The sequence below is a fragment of the Perca flavescens genome, chromosome 2 (genome assembly GCF_004354835.1).
Source record: "Perca flavescens isolate YP-PL-M2 chromosome 2, PFLA_1.0, whole genome shotgun sequence".
Classification (NCBI taxonomy): Eukaryota; Metazoa; Chordata; class Actinopteri; order Perciformes; family Percidae; genus Perca; species Perca flavescens.
Genome location: NC_041332.1, coordinates 7,297,111 through 7,319,366, shown reverse-complemented (window position 1 = coordinate 7,319,366; position 22,256 = coordinate 7,297,111). Strand labels below are relative to the sequence as shown.

General features: G+C 40.5%; 1 protein-coding gene across 3 annotated transcripts in view; it reads right to left on the bottom strand.

Annotated features, from left to right (window-relative positions):
* Positions 1–1,240: 1,240 nt before the first annotated feature.
* Positions 1,241–22,256, bottom strand: part of slit1b (slit homolog 1b (Drosophila)) — a 77,980-nt gene continuing 56,964 nt past the window's right edge. For all 3 annotated transcript variants that reach the window (XM_028592025.1, XM_028592020.1, XM_028592031.1), the window contains 15 exons: positions 21,776–21,847; positions 21,475–21,546; positions 19,960–20,123; positions 17,420–17,544; positions 16,940–17,034; positions 14,751–14,890; positions 11,981–12,074; positions 11,589–11,726; positions 10,802–11,030; positions 10,542–10,672; positions 5,984–6,138; positions 5,385–5,596; positions 4,480–4,604; positions 3,613–3,821; positions 1,241–2,293 (listed from right to left, as the gene is read on the bottom strand). In XM_028592025.1, coding sequence (XP_028447826.1) covers positions 2,031–2,293; positions 3,613–3,821; positions 4,480–4,604; positions 5,385–5,596; positions 5,984–6,138; positions 10,542–10,672; positions 10,802–11,030; positions 11,589–11,726; positions 11,981–12,074; positions 14,751–14,890; positions 16,940–17,034; positions 17,420–17,544; positions 19,960–20,123; positions 21,475–21,546; positions 21,776–21,847 — 2,224 coding nt within the window. In that variant the 3' untranslated portion in view covers positions 1,241–2,030. The remainder of the gene's footprint in view (positions 2,294–3,612; positions 3,822–4,479; positions 4,605–5,384; positions 5,597–5,983; positions 6,139–10,541; positions 10,673–10,801; positions 11,031–11,588; positions 11,727–11,980; positions 12,075–14,750; positions 14,891–16,939; positions 17,035–17,419; positions 17,545–19,959; positions 20,124–21,474; positions 21,547–21,775; positions 21,848–22,256) is intronic.

The window sequence follows — 22,256 nt, the reverse complement described above, 5'->3', positions numbered from 1 at the left end:
CAACCTTCAAAAACATGGTGCTTGACCCATTTTGGTCGGTACCATAACAGTATTTAGGTTTCAAAATATGATACTAATACTAGAGCTGCAAATATTAATTGATTAGTTGTCAGCTATTAAATTAATTGCCAACTACTTTGTGAACTATTAATCGGTTCGAGTCATTTTCAAGAAAGAAAAAAAAAAATTCCCCTATTCTAGCTTCTTAAATGTGAATATTGTTCTAGTTTCTTCTCTCCTCTGTGACAGTAAACTGAACATCTTTGAGTTTTGGACAAAACAAGACATTTGAGGACGTCATCTTGGACTTTTTGAAAACACTGATCCACATCTTTCACCATTTTAGAGACCAAACAACTCATCCACTCATCGACAAAAAATAAAATAAAACGAGAGATTAATCGCCTATGAAAATAATCGTTAGTTGCCGGCCTCGTTGAAACCCTAAAACAGAGCTTTGAAGAAGTGAAAAACAGACAACATATTCTCATTCTCAAGGTCTAGAAGAAAACTGGTCCTCACAAGGATAGAAGTACAAAACATACATACACACACACACACACTCCCAGCACCCCCCCGCCAGTGTAAACTGGGAGAAAGGGCATCTGGTGAGCAGCGATGGGAATGTGTCATGACCCCTCCGCTGTCCCCTGTGATGTCTGGTGTCCAGGCTGTGTTGTTGTTGCTGGGCTGAGCTTTTTATTTACATTGGGATTAGGATTTCAACTCAATGAACACTGGGTTTATTAAAAAGATGTCTACTGTGAGAAAAGGGCTCATTTTGTATCGGAATTGAAAATTGACTGAAAAGACACAACCTTCATCAACTTATTGCCTAAATTTATAAAAAGGTTTTTATTTTTCAACCTGGACCCTATTTTTTTTTGTTTATGTGTCTAAGTGACTGATGGGAACAACATTTTCCTTTTCTTTTTTTATTGTTCCAGGCAAGCTGTGATGTAATGTTAATGGGCTATTGTGCACCTTCAATTTACGTCCACTAAAAGTGCAGTTTTTGCCACTGACAGTCTCAGATTATTATTCTAAGTGACATTATGGAAAAGATCCCTATAGAGATAGATCTTTTCGTTTAAGAGTAAAATTATTTTTGTTTGACATGAAACAGCCCCGAAATTGCTATCGCCAAACTGCATGTAAATAAACAGTCATTTTTATCAACGTTAAACACACTTCATTCAAAGTCGACAGAAACAAAAAAAACTTTTTAAAAGCAGTCTTGGTTCGTCTTTTCCACTGTTCCAACAATCACCACTCTGGTTTGGCTGATATAAACCCTTAATTAACTCATTTACATGTGGAAATATGTTGGCTCTTTACGCGCTAAAAATCCTGTTTATTTACATGGAGTCTGGTGAGTTTGGTGATGGCGATGTTGGAGCTGTTTCTGGTTAGACAAAAAGGTCCATATCTGTAGGGATCCTTCCATAATGTTGTCAGTTGATTTCACCAGCAGTGAACTGACTGCTGTAGAAATACTTGCACATAACGTCTGACAGGTGAAACACTGAAAAACGGAGTAATATTAAAACACGTCATTTTTGACTGAGAAACCTTTTATTCCTTTAACTAGTCCCGGGTTAAATTAGTACCTTTATTTCTTTCTATAAGCTCGGCGTCGCAGCTGTGAAGGAACGACGAGCAGCACTTAACCAGCCACACATCAGAAACACATATGAGAAGGCATACGGAGGCTGTTCGACACACAAGTATTAAAAATGAGCTGGAGTTAGGTAGTTAGCGCGCAGGTTCTCCTGCAGCAGGTGAGGAGGAGGAAGATGACGATGAGGTTGACTTGTTGATTTCATGTTTCGACACGGAAGAACTGTCTTATGTTACAAAACTGTGTCTGTGCGTGAAGAAACACACAAAACAAACACCAAAATGTCCGTTTATCAGTGATAGAATCCCTACAGTGTGTGTACCTCTTTAGCTTGGTGTGTGTGTGTGTTGTGTTTGGGCGTGTGTGTGTGTGTGTGTGTGTGTATGCGCGCACCGTTACATTCACAGTACTACACACACTCTTTGCAGCCGCATTCCACGGGCTTCTCCACGTCCTGCGTAAACGTGGTCCCGTCGTCGCATTCGAAGGCGAGCCGTCGGCGCCGGACCCTCAGAGGAGCGCAGCAGGAAGCGGCGGTGACGCCCGGCTGGGTTCCTGCCAGGCACCGGCCGCCACATTCGACCCAGGAGAAAGGCTTGGACGTCTGGCAGAGGACGGTCCCGTGCTGCAGGCGGTGGAAATCTCTCACCGGCTCACCTCGACACGGGGACTCTGTGGACGGACAGGGAGGATTAAGTGAGAGCATTTTCCTACTGACCACGAGGGCTATCGAATCATACAAACAACTTTGGATTAATTAGCTGAAGAAAACAGAATAGCAACCCGTCTGGTTAGTCTGGTTCCCAAGACAATGGATTTAAAAAAAAAAAAATTAACTGGAGCTATGTTTTACCAACAAAAAAAACATTCTTAAAGGTGCAGTAGGTAAGCCTTATAAAACTAACTTTTTGTAGTATTTGCTGAAACTGACCCTATGTTCCAGTAGAATTTACAGTTAATAATAATTTAAAAAAAATCTGGCTTCTCTGGCTCCACCTACAGCCTGTAGTGTGATTTGCAAAAATCCCCCGCTCCCTGTTCAGATGCACCAATCAGGGCCAGGGGGGGTGTCTAACTGCGTGTCAATCACTGCTCAAGGACACGCATTCATTCTCCCTTGTGGGGGGAGGGGCTTGGGAGACTGTTTGGGCTTTAGCAGAAAGGGGGGAGGGACTGAGAAGTTGTCGATTTTTGGCTAAGTCCTTGATCTTCACAATCCTACCTAGGGCACCTTTAAAAAAATTATGTTGACATTGCTTATTGAGAATGATAAAGACTATGTTTTTTTTAATGTGTGATTTGAGTAAACTGAATTTTAGATATGAAAAGTTTTTACCAGCTGGTTTCAATTTTGAACAAATTATCTTAAAAGATCTATAGAAATATGAATTTACTGTAAGTAGGGCTAAAAACACTTGGTTGGTCAGCAGAAAATTAAGCAGTTATATACATTGTAAAGCGTTTTGGATAAAAGCGCTTTATAAATGCAGCCATTTACTATTTTATAATTTTGACAATTTCTTAATGGTTTTAGTCTATCATAAAGTATCAGATTAGATTATTGTTAAAGATGGCAGAGACCTAGAAAATTAATCTAAATTGTTTAAGAGAACATGTTTGGTATGAATGTGATGTAAAATACACATATCTAATGCATGAATGTGAATATGTTTAGTGATCTTCTGGATGAAACTGATGCTGGGATCAGACTATATGATGGCCCGATAATGGCCTGATCTGACAAGCATTTAGTTTAGGGAATAAAAATGAGGGTTAAGTACAATACATGTTTTAATCTGTGTTGTGTGTATTAGTGGAAGACAGGCATGTCTTTCTGATTTCATTTGTGCTTCATGCAGTTTGTAAAAGACTGTAAGCTATGATTGGATGGAGTGTTTACGTGTTTAAAGCTCCATAATTACCTAAAATGACATAGTGACCATTTCCGCGTTTGAGATTTCAAGTTGTTCCCAACCCTGGTCCTTCCTCACCTATATCACAGCTCTCTCCGGTGTATCCCTGCTCACAGACGCAGTGCTCCCCGTCCTCCGTCTCCTGACACTGGCCATGCAAACACTGCACACCCTGGCACGAACCCGCCGGCTCCTCCTGCAGGTTACACAACGCACCGCGGTATCCCTCCGCACAGTCGCAGCGGTACGTCCGTGCGTCCAACGCCACACACTCGCCCTTCACACACCTGGATTAATGGACGCAGTGAGGAAGAGGAAAAGAGCCTCAACATGAAAGACGAATCCACAGAAACCCAACATTTAAGAAAATACATATTTGTCTTAATAACACTTTCAAATTAGAGCCCGACCGATATATTGGCGGGCCGAAATGAGGCATTTTCCAAACTATCGGTATCGGCATTTATAATGGCCAATAAATTAATATTTAAAAAATAAAATAAAAACGGACAAAACCCCCTTCAACTATGTTATGAGGGTTGGCATTGCATAGTTTGTCCACCAGAGGGCGCTCGTTCTACAACGTCCCTGTTGGCTGTTGGTTTTTGTTCAAAGGACTTTAAGTTTCATATCTTAAGTTTGTATTTTATTTATCAGAACTTTAATATATTTTGATGTTCCTCTGTTCTGTTGTGACAATAAAACAAACAAGTTTATTTTTAAACTGCATTATCATATTATTTTAGTGAGGACTCATAAATAACTACAAATATATATATATATATATATATATATATATATATATATATATATATATATAAATCACAAATTGATACAATATTTGTATCAATAAGGGCCTTAAAAATCCTTAATCGGTTGGGCTCTATTTCAAATGAATGTAATGAGAAACAACGTTTGGAAAATGCCAGAACAAAAATCTCTCACTTGCTGCCTTCACACGGGTTGACACCGGTTGCCGTGGTGACAACATCCGCTCCAATGAGGCCTCCTGTTGCTGGCTGGTCGCAGTGTTGTCCCTTCCAACCTGGCTGGCAGTGACACTGGGGACCCTGTGAAAAAACAACATGTTTACTACTTTATCTACTTCATCCATCATCTGTGAAAAGAACAAAAAAACATAACAAATCTTTGTACCTGAATAACTGTGTGCAGAAATTACATTAAACATCAATAACATCATTAACCTTGTGTTGTTCGGTTTCTTTTTGTTCTGTGTCCCTCAAAGTTTTTTTTTTCAAGAGAACGGAGCACTCCTTGAAAAATGTAAATGCCATACTTGTTTACTGCAACATGCTGAATAAAATAAAGTACCATTCAAGTGTTCTTCACCTCAGGGAAATGCCTGAGACGTTATAAATCATGAAAGAAGGCTTGCCTATTGAAAAAGTTCAAGTAAACATAAACAGGACGTTAATAAAAGTGCATGATGGTGTTGAGGGAAAGAACACAATTCTATCACAGTGTTTTTTCTTCTAAAATTTCTTCTAATTTATGCACGATTAGTCTTTTTATTTGCCATTTGTGCAAACAGTCCAGGCACATAGGAATTGTACAGGCTCTTCGAGTAAAGTAAAAAAGTAAAAAGAGTTAAGGGCAAAGAAAAGCACACCGACTAAAATAGAAAAAGATTATACAAGGTAAATAAATTTAAATAGAATAAGACAAAAAAAACATAGATACTGCACAAAAGAGTGCAATGAATACTGTAACTAGAGGACACAACTATGGGGGATATTGCATTTGTCACAAACTCTTAAGTTGTTGCTGTGTGTGTATTGCTTCTCACTGTTCACATATGGGCTGTTGTGTGTCGGCCGCCTGTCTCCTACCTGAGCAGCGTTGGGCTGGCAGATGCCGTGCAGACAGTAGAGCTTGCGGCAGGGCTGACAGCCCGGCACCACCCCGGGCTTCATGTGGCTGCGGGTGAAGTCCTGCAGCTCGTGGTTGATGTAGAGGTTCCTGATGCAGCCGTGGAAACTGGACGTGTTGAGAATCTGAGAGGAGAGACTCAGAGAGGCGTCCATCGCCGCCTCAGGCATACCTGGAGAGACGGACGGTTAGCGACAGATATCAGCCAGCCAAAGAAGCCCTCGTCTAACTAAAAAGCCAGCGTGAATAGCAAAGTCTTCAACCACTTTTTAAAAGCATCAACAAACTCTGAACTTCGTAAAAGGGCAGTGCATCCCACAGGCTGGGTGCCACTGCCTGAAATGATTGATCCCCGCTGGTTTTAAAATGAGTGCCGGGGAACTGCTAACAACATCTGACCTGATGACCTCAGACATTGAGTAGGAGTGTGACGCTGTATCGGGGCAGATATATAAGAAGGAGCTTGTCCGTGCAAGGCTCTAAAAGTAAGGACCAGGATTTTAAAATGAATTCTAAAATGAACTTGTAATGTTTAGGTGTGTTTCCTCTCTGCTCTTACCTCCTACGTACAGAGGCGCGTCCCCCGTCGCCGGCTGGCTCCGGCCCTGACTGTCCAGAGTGGTCGGCTCTCCTCCGTCCACAGACAGGTTCACCATCCGATTAAAGGTCACCAGCTCGACCGTGTGAAATTGCCCATCGTTCACCGTCTCAGTGCTGTGCGTAGAGAGAGTATAACACACAAATACTGTATTTCATGATACATTTACAACGTAGGAGCAAAGAATGACAAAGAGAGAGCGGATACCTATTAAGACTGTGAAATTTAACCATACAGTCGAAAGTATGTACCACCAAGTAAACACAACTAGGGCTGCAACTAAGCATTATTTTCATTGTCGATTAATCTGTGGATTATTTTTTCAGTTATGATGGAGTCCTTAAATGTCTTGTTTTGTCCACCACTCAAAGATATTCAGTTTAGTGTCAAAAAGGAGAGAAGAAACTGGAAAATATCCACATAATAAGAAGCTGGAATTACAGAATTTTAATTTTTTTTCTTAAGAAAATTACTGAAACCGATTAATTGGTAATCAAAATAGTTGGCGATAAATTTACTGGTGACAACTAATCGATTAATCTTTTCAGCTCTAAACACAACAATGAAAGGGTTTTCGTACGTTAACTTAAAACAACTTGTACTCAAAGATGTATAGTAACGAAGTAGAACTACTTCACTACTGTACTTAAAGGTATAGTGGAGGATTTTCTTTTTCCGGGTGGATCATCAAGACTATTGGTCCTCCTAGTTGTCAATCATTCTGGTGATATGTTTACGTAAGGCCGTGGTACGTGCTCGTCCCGAGCTTTCAGGTGTATATGTGTGGTGAGCTTGAGCTACAGTTTCAGCCATTCATTGAAGCATTGAAGCTTTTGGGAGAATATTTCACACGCTGGCGTGCGCTAAAAGCCCAGGTTGGGCTTCCCACTGATGCCTCAGTCGTGAAGTTTCTACTCCACAGGTAAAGTTTGGCTATTTGGAGAAATCCATTTAAAATCACTGCTAGTAAAAGTTGATGTAAGCTATGATTAGCGATGCTAGCCCTGGCACAAGTCACGCACCGCGCACACGGTAAATATCTTAATTTGTGAAAAAGTGCAAATCTTCTTTTGGAAAGTAGGCTTGTATGAGCCATGCCGACAGCAACTTGTAAACAGTGCACTCTCGTGCACACGTTTAATAGGCGTTCCCTCTCGGGAGCAGGCAGTGTTGCACATGTGCATTTTTTCAAAAAGTACAGAGGGCGGTTCTTTTCTAAAATTCGGGAAAATCCTCCACTATACCTTTAAGTACTAAAAGGCTGTATCTGTACTCTAGTAGAGTATTATTTTTTTCACCTACTTCCACTTTTACCTCAGTACATATTTTCGATGAGTTTAATACTTTTACTCCGATACATTTTTTATGTGCTGCATCGTTACTCGTTACCATTATAAAAATGTTCTGAATCATTCCAAACCAACATTATCCCTGCCAGAGTGGTAGAGGGCTCTGTCACCAGGTCTGATGAAGCTGGCTCATCACTGAGCGAATCAAGCGATCAAGCTGTCTTATAAGAAGACTGTTCTGCCTTTCACTCTGCTGCCTGCCCGCATTGAGAACACTTAAACGCTGTGTTAGTTTGTTTTGAGATGGAAGAACCAGAAACACCACCTTCAACACCTTCAGTGATGGTGGTGGTGAGGGTGAGGATGGAGACCACCCCTGGCCCTACTTAGAGTCCATGTTTTCATTTGTCGGAGTGAAAGACAATTCATATAGAATTAAGTGCCTACTCTCCCTCCTAAATGATTGTGAAATAATGGCCTTCAAAAATTCACTGTTGAATTTGAAGAAACATATCAAGGTAAGTTACAAATATATTACACAAATGGAACACCAGTTTTAGCTATCAGTAAGTGCTAGCTAACTAGCTACCTGCGGTTCATTGTACATTCCTGTCCTTGTACTGCTGCTACAGCCAAAGGAACTGTGAGTGTCCTCTAGGCTAAACATTTGAAATCATATAAACTAGGGCTGGGCGATATGGAGGAAATCAAATATCACGATATTTATGACCAAATACCTCGATATTGATACTGCAACGATATTGTAGTGTTGACTATTGGTGCTTTCACAAAATATTTACACAATGAGATTTTTGATAAATAATCATCAGTAATGTGGATATAATGACTAAGTGGGTAAAGGCAAATAATAGAACAGTTACAACAGTCTGGTAAGTTCAGAAAATGACATCACTTTACTGTAATGCAGCCTTTAAAACCAGGAAAAGACACCACTTATGCCATATTACGATATCCAAAATCTAAGACGATATCTAGTGTTATATCACGATATCGAAATAATATTGATATACTGCCCAGCTCTAATATAAACAATATGATATTCAAACTTTTGACTGCTTTCTTTAATAACTACATAACACAATACTTGTACTTTTACTTTCAGTACTTGAGTAGTACATTTTAAAATAAACTACTTGCAATACTTCAGTACAAAAATATTTGAATACTTTAGTACTTCCACTTAAGTGGGGTGATTAAAGAGCACTTCAACTTCTACTCAAGTCACTTTTTTGATAGAGCACTTACTCAAGTCTGGGTCTCTAGTACTTTATACATGTCTGTTTGTACTGCTGTGTCAGTGTTTCTATTGTTTTCAAACCACTTCTCGGTTCTCTTTATCTTTTCTCTTCTCAGATGACTTGCCATGCTCTCAATCTCCTCTTCTCTGCAGGTGCTTATCACGCAAATAGCCTTAGACTCTGCGTGTATGTGTGCATGCATGTGTGTGTGTTAAGCTGCCGGCTGGCCGGGCCTTCTCCTCCTTCACAGTGAACCGTCCAAACATTTAAGCACTCGACACATGATCAAGTGGACACTCAGATTCAAGTGTCCTCTGGCTGCTTCTGTGATTTGACCAGAATACCCACACTGCCTGTGTCGTCTGTCCACATTCCCAAACACTGCAGGACTCTCTACGAGCAACACTAACGCACTTACGCGCTCTGAGAGGCGTTGCTGGGCTACAGTGAGCTGAGAGGCGGCTGAGGGCCTGACGGGAAGTCCAGTAGATCGCTCGGCTCAACAGACACTCAGCTTTCAGAAATCCGATGATGAGAACACACTAATCAACCTGCAGCTGCTGGCTGGAGTCACAGGGTTAAGTGTGATGTTAAACATGTTGAGCTGGTCAGGATCAGCAGATAAAACGCTGTATAACTCAGCTCTGACTACTTATCTCTAGGGGTGTGACGAGATCTCGTTGTACGAGATCTAGCGAGATTAAAACGTGACGAGATTTCTCGTCGAGGTGAAAAGTTGTCTCGTGAGGCGATGTGATGTCAGCGTGATGGAGCGTGAAATTACTATTGAAGACCCCCCCTGCCACTTTTAAATCATTTGTGTGGCAACATTTTGGTTTTCCTGCGGAAATAATAAACGGCGAAAGAGTGAGAGCTGTGGTGGTGCTGTAAGTGTTTTTGCATAGTGCTCGTGTTAGCCGCGGTATACGGCATTTTTTTCTAACAATGTTTACATATTGTGTTCGTCTTGTCTGTCACTCTTTCGCCGTTTATTATTTCTGCAGGAAAACCAAAATGTTGCCACACAAATGATTTAAATGTGGCAGGGGGATCTTCAACAGTAATTCCACGCTCCATCACGCTGACATCACATCGCCTCACGAGGCAACTTTTCACCTCGACGAAAAATCTCGTCTCGTTCTCGTGAACCCAATCTCGTGATGTGTCTCGTCTCGTGGAGTAAGCGTCTCGTCACTCCCCTACTTATCTCCTACTTAGTTTGAAACGGATTTTGTTAGGAACACGCGCCTTCTCGTCTGGTGTGTGTTAACTACCTGCCTGTATAGAGTAAAACAGAGATCAACACGGGGTCCAGGACCCCTAGGGGGTCTTCAGAGTTAGTGTAGGGGGGCTGCCAAATTATGTTAAAAGTTGATTTTTTTTTTTAAGTTTCATTTTGTTTTTTATTAAAAAATGTCTGAAAATGTACTGTGCATTAATATGAATCGAACATTTTAATAGCAAAGATAAATTGGGATAAAAAAAACATTATTTACACATTAAAGATAAGCTTACTATAGGTTGCCATTGTAGCCATTGTGGTAGCTGTATAGTTAAGCTTAAGGAGTCACTGAGCCTTCCAAATGTATGTTTAACGTTAAAACATATGAATAATATCCATTTATTTTCATCCATCTGGCCCAGTTTTATATGCAACTCAATTGTATACCTATATATATTCATATATATATATATATATATATATATATATATACCTGCAGTAGGGGGTCCCTGCTCTTTCAGCTTAGGGGTCCTTGGCCTAACAAAAGAAGACCCCTGCAGTAGAACATCTATATGATTGAGCATTAACATGGCAGATTAATATGTTAATAACGCAAAAAAGATTGAAAGATTTTACATGGTAGTTTCGGTTGATTGTCCTAACTTTGTTTCTGGAAGCATATTTTGAGCTCTACTTGTTGTAGATGTGTTTGTGTGTGTGTGTGTGTGTGTGTGTGTGTGTGTGTCTACCTGTAGATAGTGGTGGCGGGCTGGTTCCCAGGATCATATGTAACCCTGACATGACCCTGATGGAGCTCCACGGCGATTGGCTCGTCGTCTCCGTTATAGAGCAAGATACCGTTTTCCTCTGCTGTTGACACCTGAAACACACATACACACATAAAGACACACAGATTATGTGTGTGTGAGAGTCGGCTAGTGCTGATATTGAATGTTTTGAATGTCAGTCACGATCAGTGTGACATCTCTGGAGGGGTGTCCTCACTCACCTGCAGTGTGATGTTGGCTTGAGGCCAGTTCTTGACGTCTTGGAGCTGAACGTAAGAATCCCGGTCGACAAAGTTGACGCTGACCAGCTTCTCGCAGCTCGGACCCTCGAAGCCCGGCAGACACTGACAGAACGCAGTCCCCGTCTTCTCCACACAGGGGGCGCCGTTCTGACACGGAGTCGGCCGGCAGAGTGACGGGGAAGAAAGGGCCACCTCACAAAACTCACCACTGGGGGGGGAGGGGGAAGAAGACGTCCGAGAGGATATTAGAAAGTACTTCACGTTTCCTTATGTTTCTTTATTGTTTGAAATCTGTACCACACATCACTCGGTCGATCTGATTGGGTCATTCTTTTATGTGGAAGGTAACATGAGGCTGTAACTACAAACTACTTTTAACTAGTGGTGGAAACATACGTATGCCAACATCCTTTTCAGGTGTGTGCAAACTTTGATAATATTAGTTAAAAATAAGAATCAGTCATTAATGTGGATCGGGTGTTGGACTTAGATGACAAAGGTCAAAACAAACTGCTGATTTTTTACGTATTTTTATGGTTTTGTGTAACTTTAAATGATTTGCTCAGGACATTGCATGTAAACACATGATTTGGGAAAAATGGGGTTTGAAATCAAGCTTAATGTACACTTAACACATTAACGGCAACTGTTTTTTTATTTTTTCGCAGTATTTCCAGAGTCCTGACAGTCTTCAGTTTCCGGGGTGATGCGCCTACAGTACCGCCTGTGTAACCAGTATTCCCAGTTTTCCCAGTGTTCCTAGTACCTGTATCCCTGTAAACAGTCGCAGCTGTAGCCGTCCAGATGGTCGACACACTGAGCTCCGTTCAGACAGCGATGGTCCACACATTCATTGTAATCTATACTGCAGTCTGGCCCCACCCAGCCTGGAATACACACGCACCTGCAGCACACACACACACACACACACACACACAAACACACAATACATGACACATGGTGTAGGATTTTGGGGCGTCAACAAAGACCTCAGCAAAATTCACATATGGGTTTGTCTGTGCACATCTATGTATTTAATCTCATCAGGGATCCGAAACTTTGCTGAGTCTGGCAGTGTATGTGTGTGTGTGTGTGTGTGTGTGTGTGTGTGTGTGTGTGTGTGTGTGTGTGTGTGTGTGTGTGTGTGTGTGGTGTCACCTGGGGCCAGTAGGAGTGCTGACGCAGGTGGACTGATGCTGACAGGGGTTTCTACCTGGAGAACACGCATACTCCTCTTCCTCACAAAAAAGACCTGAGAACAAGAGGAGAGAAAGAGAGGATTCATGTAAAAGTTTGTACTAGACCAAATAATTGATCCCCTAAACAGAATGGATTAGGGCTGCACAACATATGGTTTTTATTTTATCGCTATCGCAATATCAACTTGTGCAATAAACACATTGAGAAAGGCTGCAATATATCGTGATAGACAGAGATTTTTTGTGTTAGTTCTAGTTAGTAGAAAACTGCACTCTAAAATGTAAATGTCATTCTTCTTTTAGTGGTGCCTTTTATATTGAATTCAATGTTCAATTTGTTCAATAAAAGAAAAGCTATACAGTATATATATGTGTATATATATATATATATATATATATATATATATATATATATATATAGTACAGGCCAAAAGTTTGGACACACTTTCTCATTCAATGCGTTTCCTTTTTATTTTCATGACTATTTACATTGTAGATTCTCACTGAAGGCATCAACACTATGAATGAACACATATGGAATTATGTACTTAACAAAAAGTGTGAAATAACTGAAAACATGTCTTATATTTCAGATTCTTTAAAGTAGCCACCCTTTGCTTTTTTATTAATAAGGGAAAAAATTCCACTAATTAACCCTGACAAAGCACACCTGTGAAGTGAAAACCATTTCAGGTGACTACCTCATGAAGCTCATTGAGAGAACACCAAGGGTTTGCAGAGTTATCAAAAAAAAAAAAAAAGGGTGGCTACTTTGAAGAATCTAAAATATAAGACATGTTTTCAGTTATTTCACACTTTTTTGTTAAGTACATAATTCCATATGTGTTCATTCATATTTTTGATGCCTTCAGTGAGAATCTACAATGTAAATAGTCATGAAAATAAAGAAAACACATTGAATGAGAAGGTGTGTCCAAACTTTTGGCCTGTACTGTATATATATATATATATATATCAGTCCCTCCAGAAAAACTCAATTATGCGATCGTATAATTCAATGCATAATCAGCCAAAGTCAGCAGCATTTTTTCAAATACGCCGCACTTTCGCCGCATATATTGCCGATTTCCGCTCAAATTCCATAATCCCCGCATTTTCGTTGTAAAAAAGTCACATATATCTTAGCAGAAAGTTGAAAAATGTTGCGTTTACTTCACACAAGAGCAGCCATTTTTCCCTGTTGCCATGGGAACGTTATGAAGTGACGTAATTACGTGAACTTCATCAAAAAGCAGGGTGTTGGAGGTTGAATTTGACATGTACTTTGAGTCTCTTCAGTTGGTATCTAATAAGAAAGCTATCTTAATATCTGATATTATCTGAAATTTCTTTGTTTAAGTGCTCCTGCTGTCTATATTGTTAACGATTTTTGAAATTCAATTCAATTCAAACAACTTTATTTATCCCCGTAGGGCAATTCTGTTTTTAGCCTACCAGTCGTATCAATGAGACAAGACAACACTTAATCAAGCATACAGACAAACAGAGAAACACTGTCAGTGACATCATATTGCATAAATGGGCATCAAAAACAAAACAACAAATACACATACACAGGCCACGATACTGACTAAGCAGCAACCAACTCTCAAGATAGTAGCATATTAAATAAATAATAATAATACTAAGTAAATACTAAATAACTAATAATACAAAGGTTTGGAATGTCTGGCGCTTATTTAGTTGCCGCTGTCAACAGTATTTAAGAATCTAATGGCAGAGGGAATAAAAGAATTTGCATATCTGTTAGTTTTCCTTGGGGGGGCAAGGTAGCATCGTCCTGAGGGCATTAGGCAGGATTCCTGACTAAGAACATGGCCAGGATAACTCATGACCTGTCTAGCCTTCTCGAGCACCCGTTTTTTCCAAAGGGAGCTCAGGTCTGTCAACTGAACACCAATGATCTTGGAGCAGATTTTGACAATACTGTAGTAGTCTATTTTTGTCCCGCACAGACAATCCATAAAACCAGCAGATGAAGGAAAATGTTAAAAGACTTTCAATAAATGAATAATAAGTTACATAAGATCCTCTGCGACATATTGAAAGAATTTAGCTTCCGCATCAAGTGGATTCTCTGCTGTCCCCGCTTAATGAAGTCTGTCTCTTTTGTATCTTTTATTACTATTACTATTACTTTTATTTATACTTTCATATTATATCATTTGTATATATTTTTGTATCTTATTTGTTTACGTATTGCGATGACTGAATATTTGTAAACTATTTTTTTGAAATAAAGTAAAAAAAAAAAAAGCAGGGTGTTGGGGGAATCACTTTTTTTTCTCTTTTTCATCAAACCGCAATTTTTGCAAGTTCCCGCAATTTCATTGCATAAAATTGCATGAATATCCCGCATATTCCATTGCATTTTTTAAGAAAACGTGCCGCATAATCAAGGATTTTTGCCCACAACAATCACAAAAAAACTCGTATGTATGTATATATGTATATATACTGAAAACAGCAGAAATGCAGAACTGAGTACACTTTAATATCTGTTAATTTATCGCAAGTAATATAGTTATAGCGATATTCAACAACGTTATTGCATATTGCAATAACGTTATATTTTCCTCACATCGTGCAGGCCTAGAAGGGATCAACTGTGTTTTTTTCTAATTATATATTTATTGTTTCTTATGAATATAGCTAAGCGGAAGGAGGAGGTGAAGTGAGACAATCCCAGGCAGAAGTCGGTCTCACACCTGTGTAGTTTGGAGGACACAAGCAGGTGTAGTTGCCCACTCCGTCCACACAGGTGGCTTCATTCTCACACCCGTTGTCCTGACAGTCGTCCACGTTCACCTCGCAGAAAGTGCCATGGAAACCAAATGCACATGCACAGCTGGACGAAAACAAAGAAAGAAAGAAACTGTTATATTCAGGTCTACAAGGCACATGAAAAACTGACTCACTAAACTTAGGGGATAAACTGTAAAATGTTCATTGCACTACAAAATGCAAATTCATTAGCTGTTAACCAACTTTTTAGCACTTCACGTTGTCAAACGCAGCACAGACCTAGGAGTTGTGTCTGACAGCAGTCTAACCAGAGAGGCTTGTGATGCCGTCACGTTTCTTTCAACTCACAAAAGGCAAAATCCCAAAATATTATTTTCATTAAAATGTGTTAGAAAGCCAGAGACAGTGAAAACTCATGAATTTATCATTTCCCTCGCGGACTATTTAACTCCCCTTGCCTATTTTAATTCTCAGCGTAGCAGAACGTCCCTGACATGCCTCACAGTCAGGTCCAAAATTAACTTTTCTGCCCCCCACCAGCCAAATGGCTAGCGAATGTTCAAATTTTACCAGCCACCAGCTATCGATTACCATGGTTTTTTTTTGGCCGGTGAGTGACACAAATCTACCAGCCACTTGCATATTTGACCAGTATTTGGCTGGTGCTAATTTTGGACGCTGTTCACAGTGGTTCAGAATGGAGCAGAAATACTCATATACTCACCCCAGACACACACTCTTTGAACCCCTCCCCTCTGGCAGGAGGCTTGGGTCCATCAGGACCAAAACCTCACGCCACAGTTTCTTCCCCTCTGCAGTCTTATTAACAAGGCCCCACACCCCCACTGACATTGACTCGTAAACCAACTCCCCCCCGCATCCCTAGTCAATACACTTTGCATTAACCTTCATTCTGGATTATACACCTGCCCATTGCACATTCTGCACTAAACCATTCAGCCTCTTTTTTCATTTTGTATACATTTGTTTCTGTATTTATTTTTTAATTTTATATGAATGTTTAATATACTGTTTGTTAATGTACGCACCAACCAATTCCTTGTAAGTGTTACATACTGTACTTGACAATAAATCATTTTTGTAATTCTGATTCTGATATGAAGTTAAATTCATACATATACCAATAATATATAAATTATAGGTATATGTATATGTATGTTTGCGTTATATTTATGTATGCTAATTTTATATATTAGCATACCAACATTAATCAACGTATTTTATTTTACGAAATGTGACCTTGTACTCAACGCTGTGACGCGACGGCCGCCATTGGGCATACCATTATAATCCGTCGGCATATTATAATTTAAGTGGACTGAGAGAAAACTAGACTCATGCACCTCCTCTAGGCTCGGTTTTCAGACTTCAGATCCTCCAGCAGCCATTGGGATCAGGCTGCCATTGTAAAAAAGAACCTGTTCTTAATGATTTGCCTGGAAAAATAATGGTGAAATAAAAAAAATAGCCTTTAACTAAAATAACTCATTTTCCAACTGAAGGGGACATTTACCTTCATATACTTTCACTTACTGTTTTAATACCTGTTTACATCTCTGTATATATTTATTTATTTATTACTGACGCCGGTTCTATCCACGTATATACATTTACTTCATTCTTGTTTATATTGCAGTTTTTTCTGTTTGCGATTACAGTACACCTGTCTACTACAAATATATATTATTTTACTTTAATATATGTTATATTTTAGCCCTTTATTTCCACTTCTGCACTATTTGTTATTCTAGATTCTCATTTTTTTTTGTTTTTTATTCTACAGCACATATTAAATGAGCAGTGTTGGAGGGAGCATGATATCTAAGAAATGCACTGCCAACGACTGCTACTCTGTAATCGTTGCGTATGACAATATCTTGAAACGTTGTCATTTTTACAGCTGCTCTGCTAGCGTTGCTAAAATCCAACCGGGAAGAAAAAACGGCGAAGTCTGTCAGGGAGATAAAATAATTCAAATGTCCCAATGAAGCGATATCCATGCAATGTCCAAAATTTGTTTCCCTTTTGTTGTTTGGTTTAAGTATGATCAGATTTTGTGCAGTTTTTTTTTTTTTAGGTGTTTCTCTATTTTCTTTCCATCCCCATCTACAAACGTTTTAAGACTTGTTACCTGAAGCCTCCCGTCTGTTCGTCACTGATACAGATTCCAACGTTGGTGCAGGGATTACTGACACAAGCATCGAGTGGAGTCTCACAGTGTTTACCCTGAAATAACACACACAAACATTAATTATAGAGCATTATTTCATAATTTTGTTTTAAGTACAACATCAGATCAGGTCAAGTGAGTCATTTGATGGGATTATGATCAGAGACAAATGTGGGCTCAAAATAATCCCTGACAACCCGCAAACACATTAAATATTGAATCGGTGGTTTTAAATGTTTAGCACTGGGTTTGTAAATGGATTGCTGTGTGTCTACGGGGGGGGGGTGGGAACTTTTTAATTAGTTATGAAGGTGCTTCATGAAACAGGCAAACTTGCTATATAGATCACGTGAGCCTGCAGCACGTCTCACAAACACACACACACACACACACACACACACACACACACACACACACACACACACACACATTGTGTCATACCGTGAAGCCAGACTTGCAGGTACAGGTGTACAGTTCTGTGTGGTGGACTTGACAGACACCCTGGTTCTGGCAGGGAGACGTGACACATGGGCTGCATTTGGCCTGAACAGATGCCTCTACCGGACCTGACAACACGCACACACACACACACGCACGCGCGCACACACACACACACACACACACACACACACACACACACACACACACACACACACACACACACACACACACACACACACACACACACACACAGAGGTTTAATCGTTATCAAGATCATTATAAAGACATTATTTTGGTCACTGTCAACAAGCCAGATCACACAGGCCTCGAAATGCCTTTTCACTTTGTCCGTCACAAAATACTAAACTGGAGAAAGAAGCTGTTCTTTCAGAGCAAACGTTCTCAGAGTTTCTGGGGTCGGCAGAAGAAGTAATGGGCTCAATATACTGTATGGAAGGCAAACGACAGAGCTCCAAACACAATTGTGTTTTCAGAATGAAACAGATAACAAATATTTAGCTTGAAACTACTGGAAAACCTTATGAGTTGTTTTTTTTGTCTATAGTTTAGTTTTGACATGACATCTTTTTGGGCTTAAAGATGTGAATGTGGCTGCACCTAGATCGTTCACTTCACATGACAGGACAAATGGAGATCCCGAGAAAAGGTTAGGCACCATGGAGATCGACTGTTACGCAATACATGGAAATTAAAAAGAAAAGAAAATGGAAAAATGTCCTGTAACACAAAAATACGTTAGAATGGCACTTGGAGAGTACAGACCTCAGCAAAGACCTTCCGACTTTAGTTAATGAGCTTTAAGTCTTGAACAGGGATGCTACAAAGAAAACATGTTATATTTTATTGCTCAGAGCGTTAAAACATGTTGATAACTCTTTCCAATATTTGCCTGGCACCGAAGAGCAAATATCCACAAAATATGATCGCAAACTCATTTTTTCCAGCCCTCACTTGAATGCAGAACAAACACCCCATCTCACAATGTTAATGAAAGTGAAAAACACTTTGTGTATCCGCCCCGCGATTCGGATCCACTCAAAAATGTAATGGGGGCTTCCTTGGTCCATGCTACGCCCTTAAACATAGTTTCATGAAAATCGGGCTAGTAGGTTTTCTGTCATCCTGCCAAAAAACAGTCAAACTAACTAACCCAAAACATAACGTACTTGGCGGAGATAATAATTAATCTGTTGAAGCAGCCCAGTCTCACGGCAGTTCGTGAAATGGTCACGTTATTGAATCTATTGATTTGTGTACTGAACACGTTAATGTCCTTATTTTCGTGTGGTGAGCACGAATTTTAAAGTAATGTATTTCAATGGGAAGCATATTTCGTGATCACAGAACGATTACGGTAGCGAGTAGTATTGATTAGGCGGAAATCTGCGCAGGGAGGTTGGTCGGGGTGGTAGACGAGTCAAACAACACGGGATTTTCACCCTGGAGACCGCGGGGGATCGCGTCCCACGTGTTACAGTTCCTTTCCGCGTTATTCTGTTCCTAACCACAATGTTCTGTTGTTGTGGTTGGCGTGTGGCGTTTTATTTCCCCATTGTTGAGTCCCCCAGAGCAGCCCAGTGTCATGGCAGTTCGTGAAATGGTCGCGTTCGAAAATCGTGACCTGTACACGACATAAACGAGAAAATCGTCACTTGTACACAAATCAATAAATCAAAATAACGTGACCATTTCACAAACTCGTGAGAATGGGTTGGTTGAAGAGAAAAAGGCCGCTCTGGATAGCAAATCTAAATGACCAAATCTAACTGAGAACAACCTAACAAATAATTTATTCTAAAAAGAAACTACATCAACCAGCTAAATCCAGTTCTTTTACCTTTACTTGTATTGTACTCATTTCAGTGAAGCCATAGTTCAATTGCATCCATATGAATGAAAACATCACCTTAGCGTTGCCCCTCTCTCTTGCCTCGCATACATTACTAGCATTGTGCATATGTTCTTTATGATTGCACTCTTAAAAGAGAGCCCAGTGGATGTTAAACAAAATACAGGAAAATTTGAATTCAACTCACACGGCAACAGTTTGTCAGAAAACGTGTCTTCTGTCTTTTATTATAGACTTTTACCTCTGAGTTAAAGATAGTGTGCAGCATCTTCAGCTGTGACAGGTGTGTAGGAGTCAAAGCAGACGACTTCTAATGAAGGCCACACAGACTAAAAATATATTTTTTTCATTAACTATCATCTATGGGGGAGCGACAGTACGTGGGTGTTTGCTCTCTTAGATCATTTTACTGATTAAATGGCAGAATCGCACAGGAACAAAATAGCCAATTAACTTTGTATTCATCCCAAATCACTGAAAGACCACAGATGATATCAGCATCATATGAATAGCTTTTAAATGTCAGGTCACCAATAACCAAATAAAATATTTGTATGTGTCAAAACAAGTGCCAGACAGGCAACTACTGCAGAGCTTCTCTTTTATGTGCAGTTTGTACACCTGTGAGTGTGTGTCTTTTTAAGTCAGGGACGGCTTCCTGCCAGCTTACCCAGACACTGGAACTTGTCGGCAGGAGTGGTGAGCAGCAGCTTGCCCTCCATACCACGGGGACCGGCACAGCGGGCGATACCGGGCTCCTTGTAGCCACTCTTCACCCAGTCTGACAGCCAGAGCAGACGGCAGTCACAGTACAGGGGGTTGGCTCCAATCGCTCTGACGGGGGAAAAAAAAGAAAAGATATAAATAAACAGACAAAGAGTCAGCTCACTGACAGAGGGGAGAGTTTCTGGTGTAGAATGCAAGGGAGAGAAGGAAAGAGGTTGGGAAGAAGAAAGCAGAGGGGAAGGAAGATAGTAAAATGAAGGAAGAAAAGAAAGGAAAGAATGATAAGAAGTAAGGGGTGGAGAGGGAAAATGGGGGAAGAAGGGAAAGGATAAAAAGTAAAAGAAAAGGAGAGGAAAGGTGGGAGGTTTAAAAAAGTAGACATGGTGTGTTAGGAACGATGAGGAGTGGGAAAGAGAAAGTAATGGGAAAGGTGGGGGGGGGATAATAGATGAAATTAGAAATGTAGAGAGGATGGAGAAAAGGGGAAGGAAAGAAAAAGGAGGTATGGAAACTGGATGGAAAGAAAGAAAGACAGACAGACAGAAAGAAAACAGAAAGAACGGAAGAGATGGACAACATTGAAGAAACGACAGGAAAAAATAAAGACACAGGCAGACAGAAAAAGAAAGAGAACAATAGAGACAGAAGGAAAAAAAGCTAAGAAAAAGACAGATGGAAAGAAAGAATGAAAGAAAAGTTAATGTATCCACATTTTTGCACAATTTCTTTTAAGCCACATGGTGGAGCCATCCTCACTGCTCTGCTCAGGCACGCGCGCACACGCACACGCACACGCACACACACACACACACACACACACACACACACACACACACACACACACACACACACACACACACAGAACAGGACATATGAGAGGATATTCAATTATTTACAGTCGATTAAGCTCCACAAAGAACAAGATATGAGGAGGAAAACACTTCCTGTCTTTCACTGACCCACACAGAATATCACATGACCACACGTGGATCACTTTACAGTTCTACTTTATTATCCTTACTGGCAGAATTTTAATTCAGAATTGATTTTACGCATCTGAGGACAAAAATATAAATACTCCCTCCCTCCTGACATGCTTTTCCCTCCTCCTCCTGCCTTCCATCACCTCTTCTTCTCCTCCCTTCCTTATTCCTTTTCATCTTCAACCTCCCCTCCATCATCCATCTCTCGTCTCGTCCCTCTGCACTTATTGTGGATCCTCTGATTGACTCACATGGGTCATGCTTGACTGAAGATGGTTATACTGTATATGTGCGTGCGAACACACACACACACACACACACACACACACACACACACACACACACACACACACACACACACACACACACACACCTCATTCTGTCAGAGAGGACAGACCCTGCTGTCGATTACACTCAGCTGCTGTCATTTCACATGTGCATGTGTGTGGGAACTACATGTATATTTCAGTGCTTACAGGTGAGACAGGGAGGCCACGTCGCTGAAGATGCCCTGCTGCAGCTCGGAGATGTCGTTGCCATGGAGAGAGCTGAAAGATGGACACAGCTGAGGGTCAAAAACGGTCATACTGAGAACTCACAGAATCACTCTGACAGGCAGCGAGTCTCATCCAGCTCAACAACAGAGGAAAGGCAGATAATGGCTTGTTGTTATGAAGCAAGGGGACGGCAGTGATGCGGTTTGGAGTGTTTGTGTGTGTGTGTGTGTGTGTGTGTGTGTGTGTGTGTGTGTGTGTCTGTGTCTGTGTGTGAGCTCACAGCAGTCTCAGAGAGCGCAGGCCACCCAGTGCCAGAGGAGGGATACAGCGCAGAGAGTTGTAACTGAGGATCCTGCAGGAGGAGAAACAACACAACGGCAGCTTTAACTCTAAGATACAATTAGTATTCACACACTTCACTGGCCTTCTCCTTACATTCGTTACAGTTTATGCTCAGCTAGCAGTTGGTTGTAAGCATGTTAGTAACTATATCAACAATTAATGGCCAGACTTCCATGAAAGTGAACACAGGTATACAAAAAATATCAAAAATAATCAATGTTAAAATGTCTAACAATTGGCAATGAAACAACATGGCAACATTTTGCAGGTGATGTCAAACTTTCTGTTGAAGTACTATTTCCTAGGGCAGCCCCCTTTTAGTCGATTAGTCGACCATTCAGTCGTTTTGGTCCTGGCCCACGAAGATTTCTTTAGTCGATTAGTCATTTTCTATTCTTTTTCATGCTGATTTATTTCCT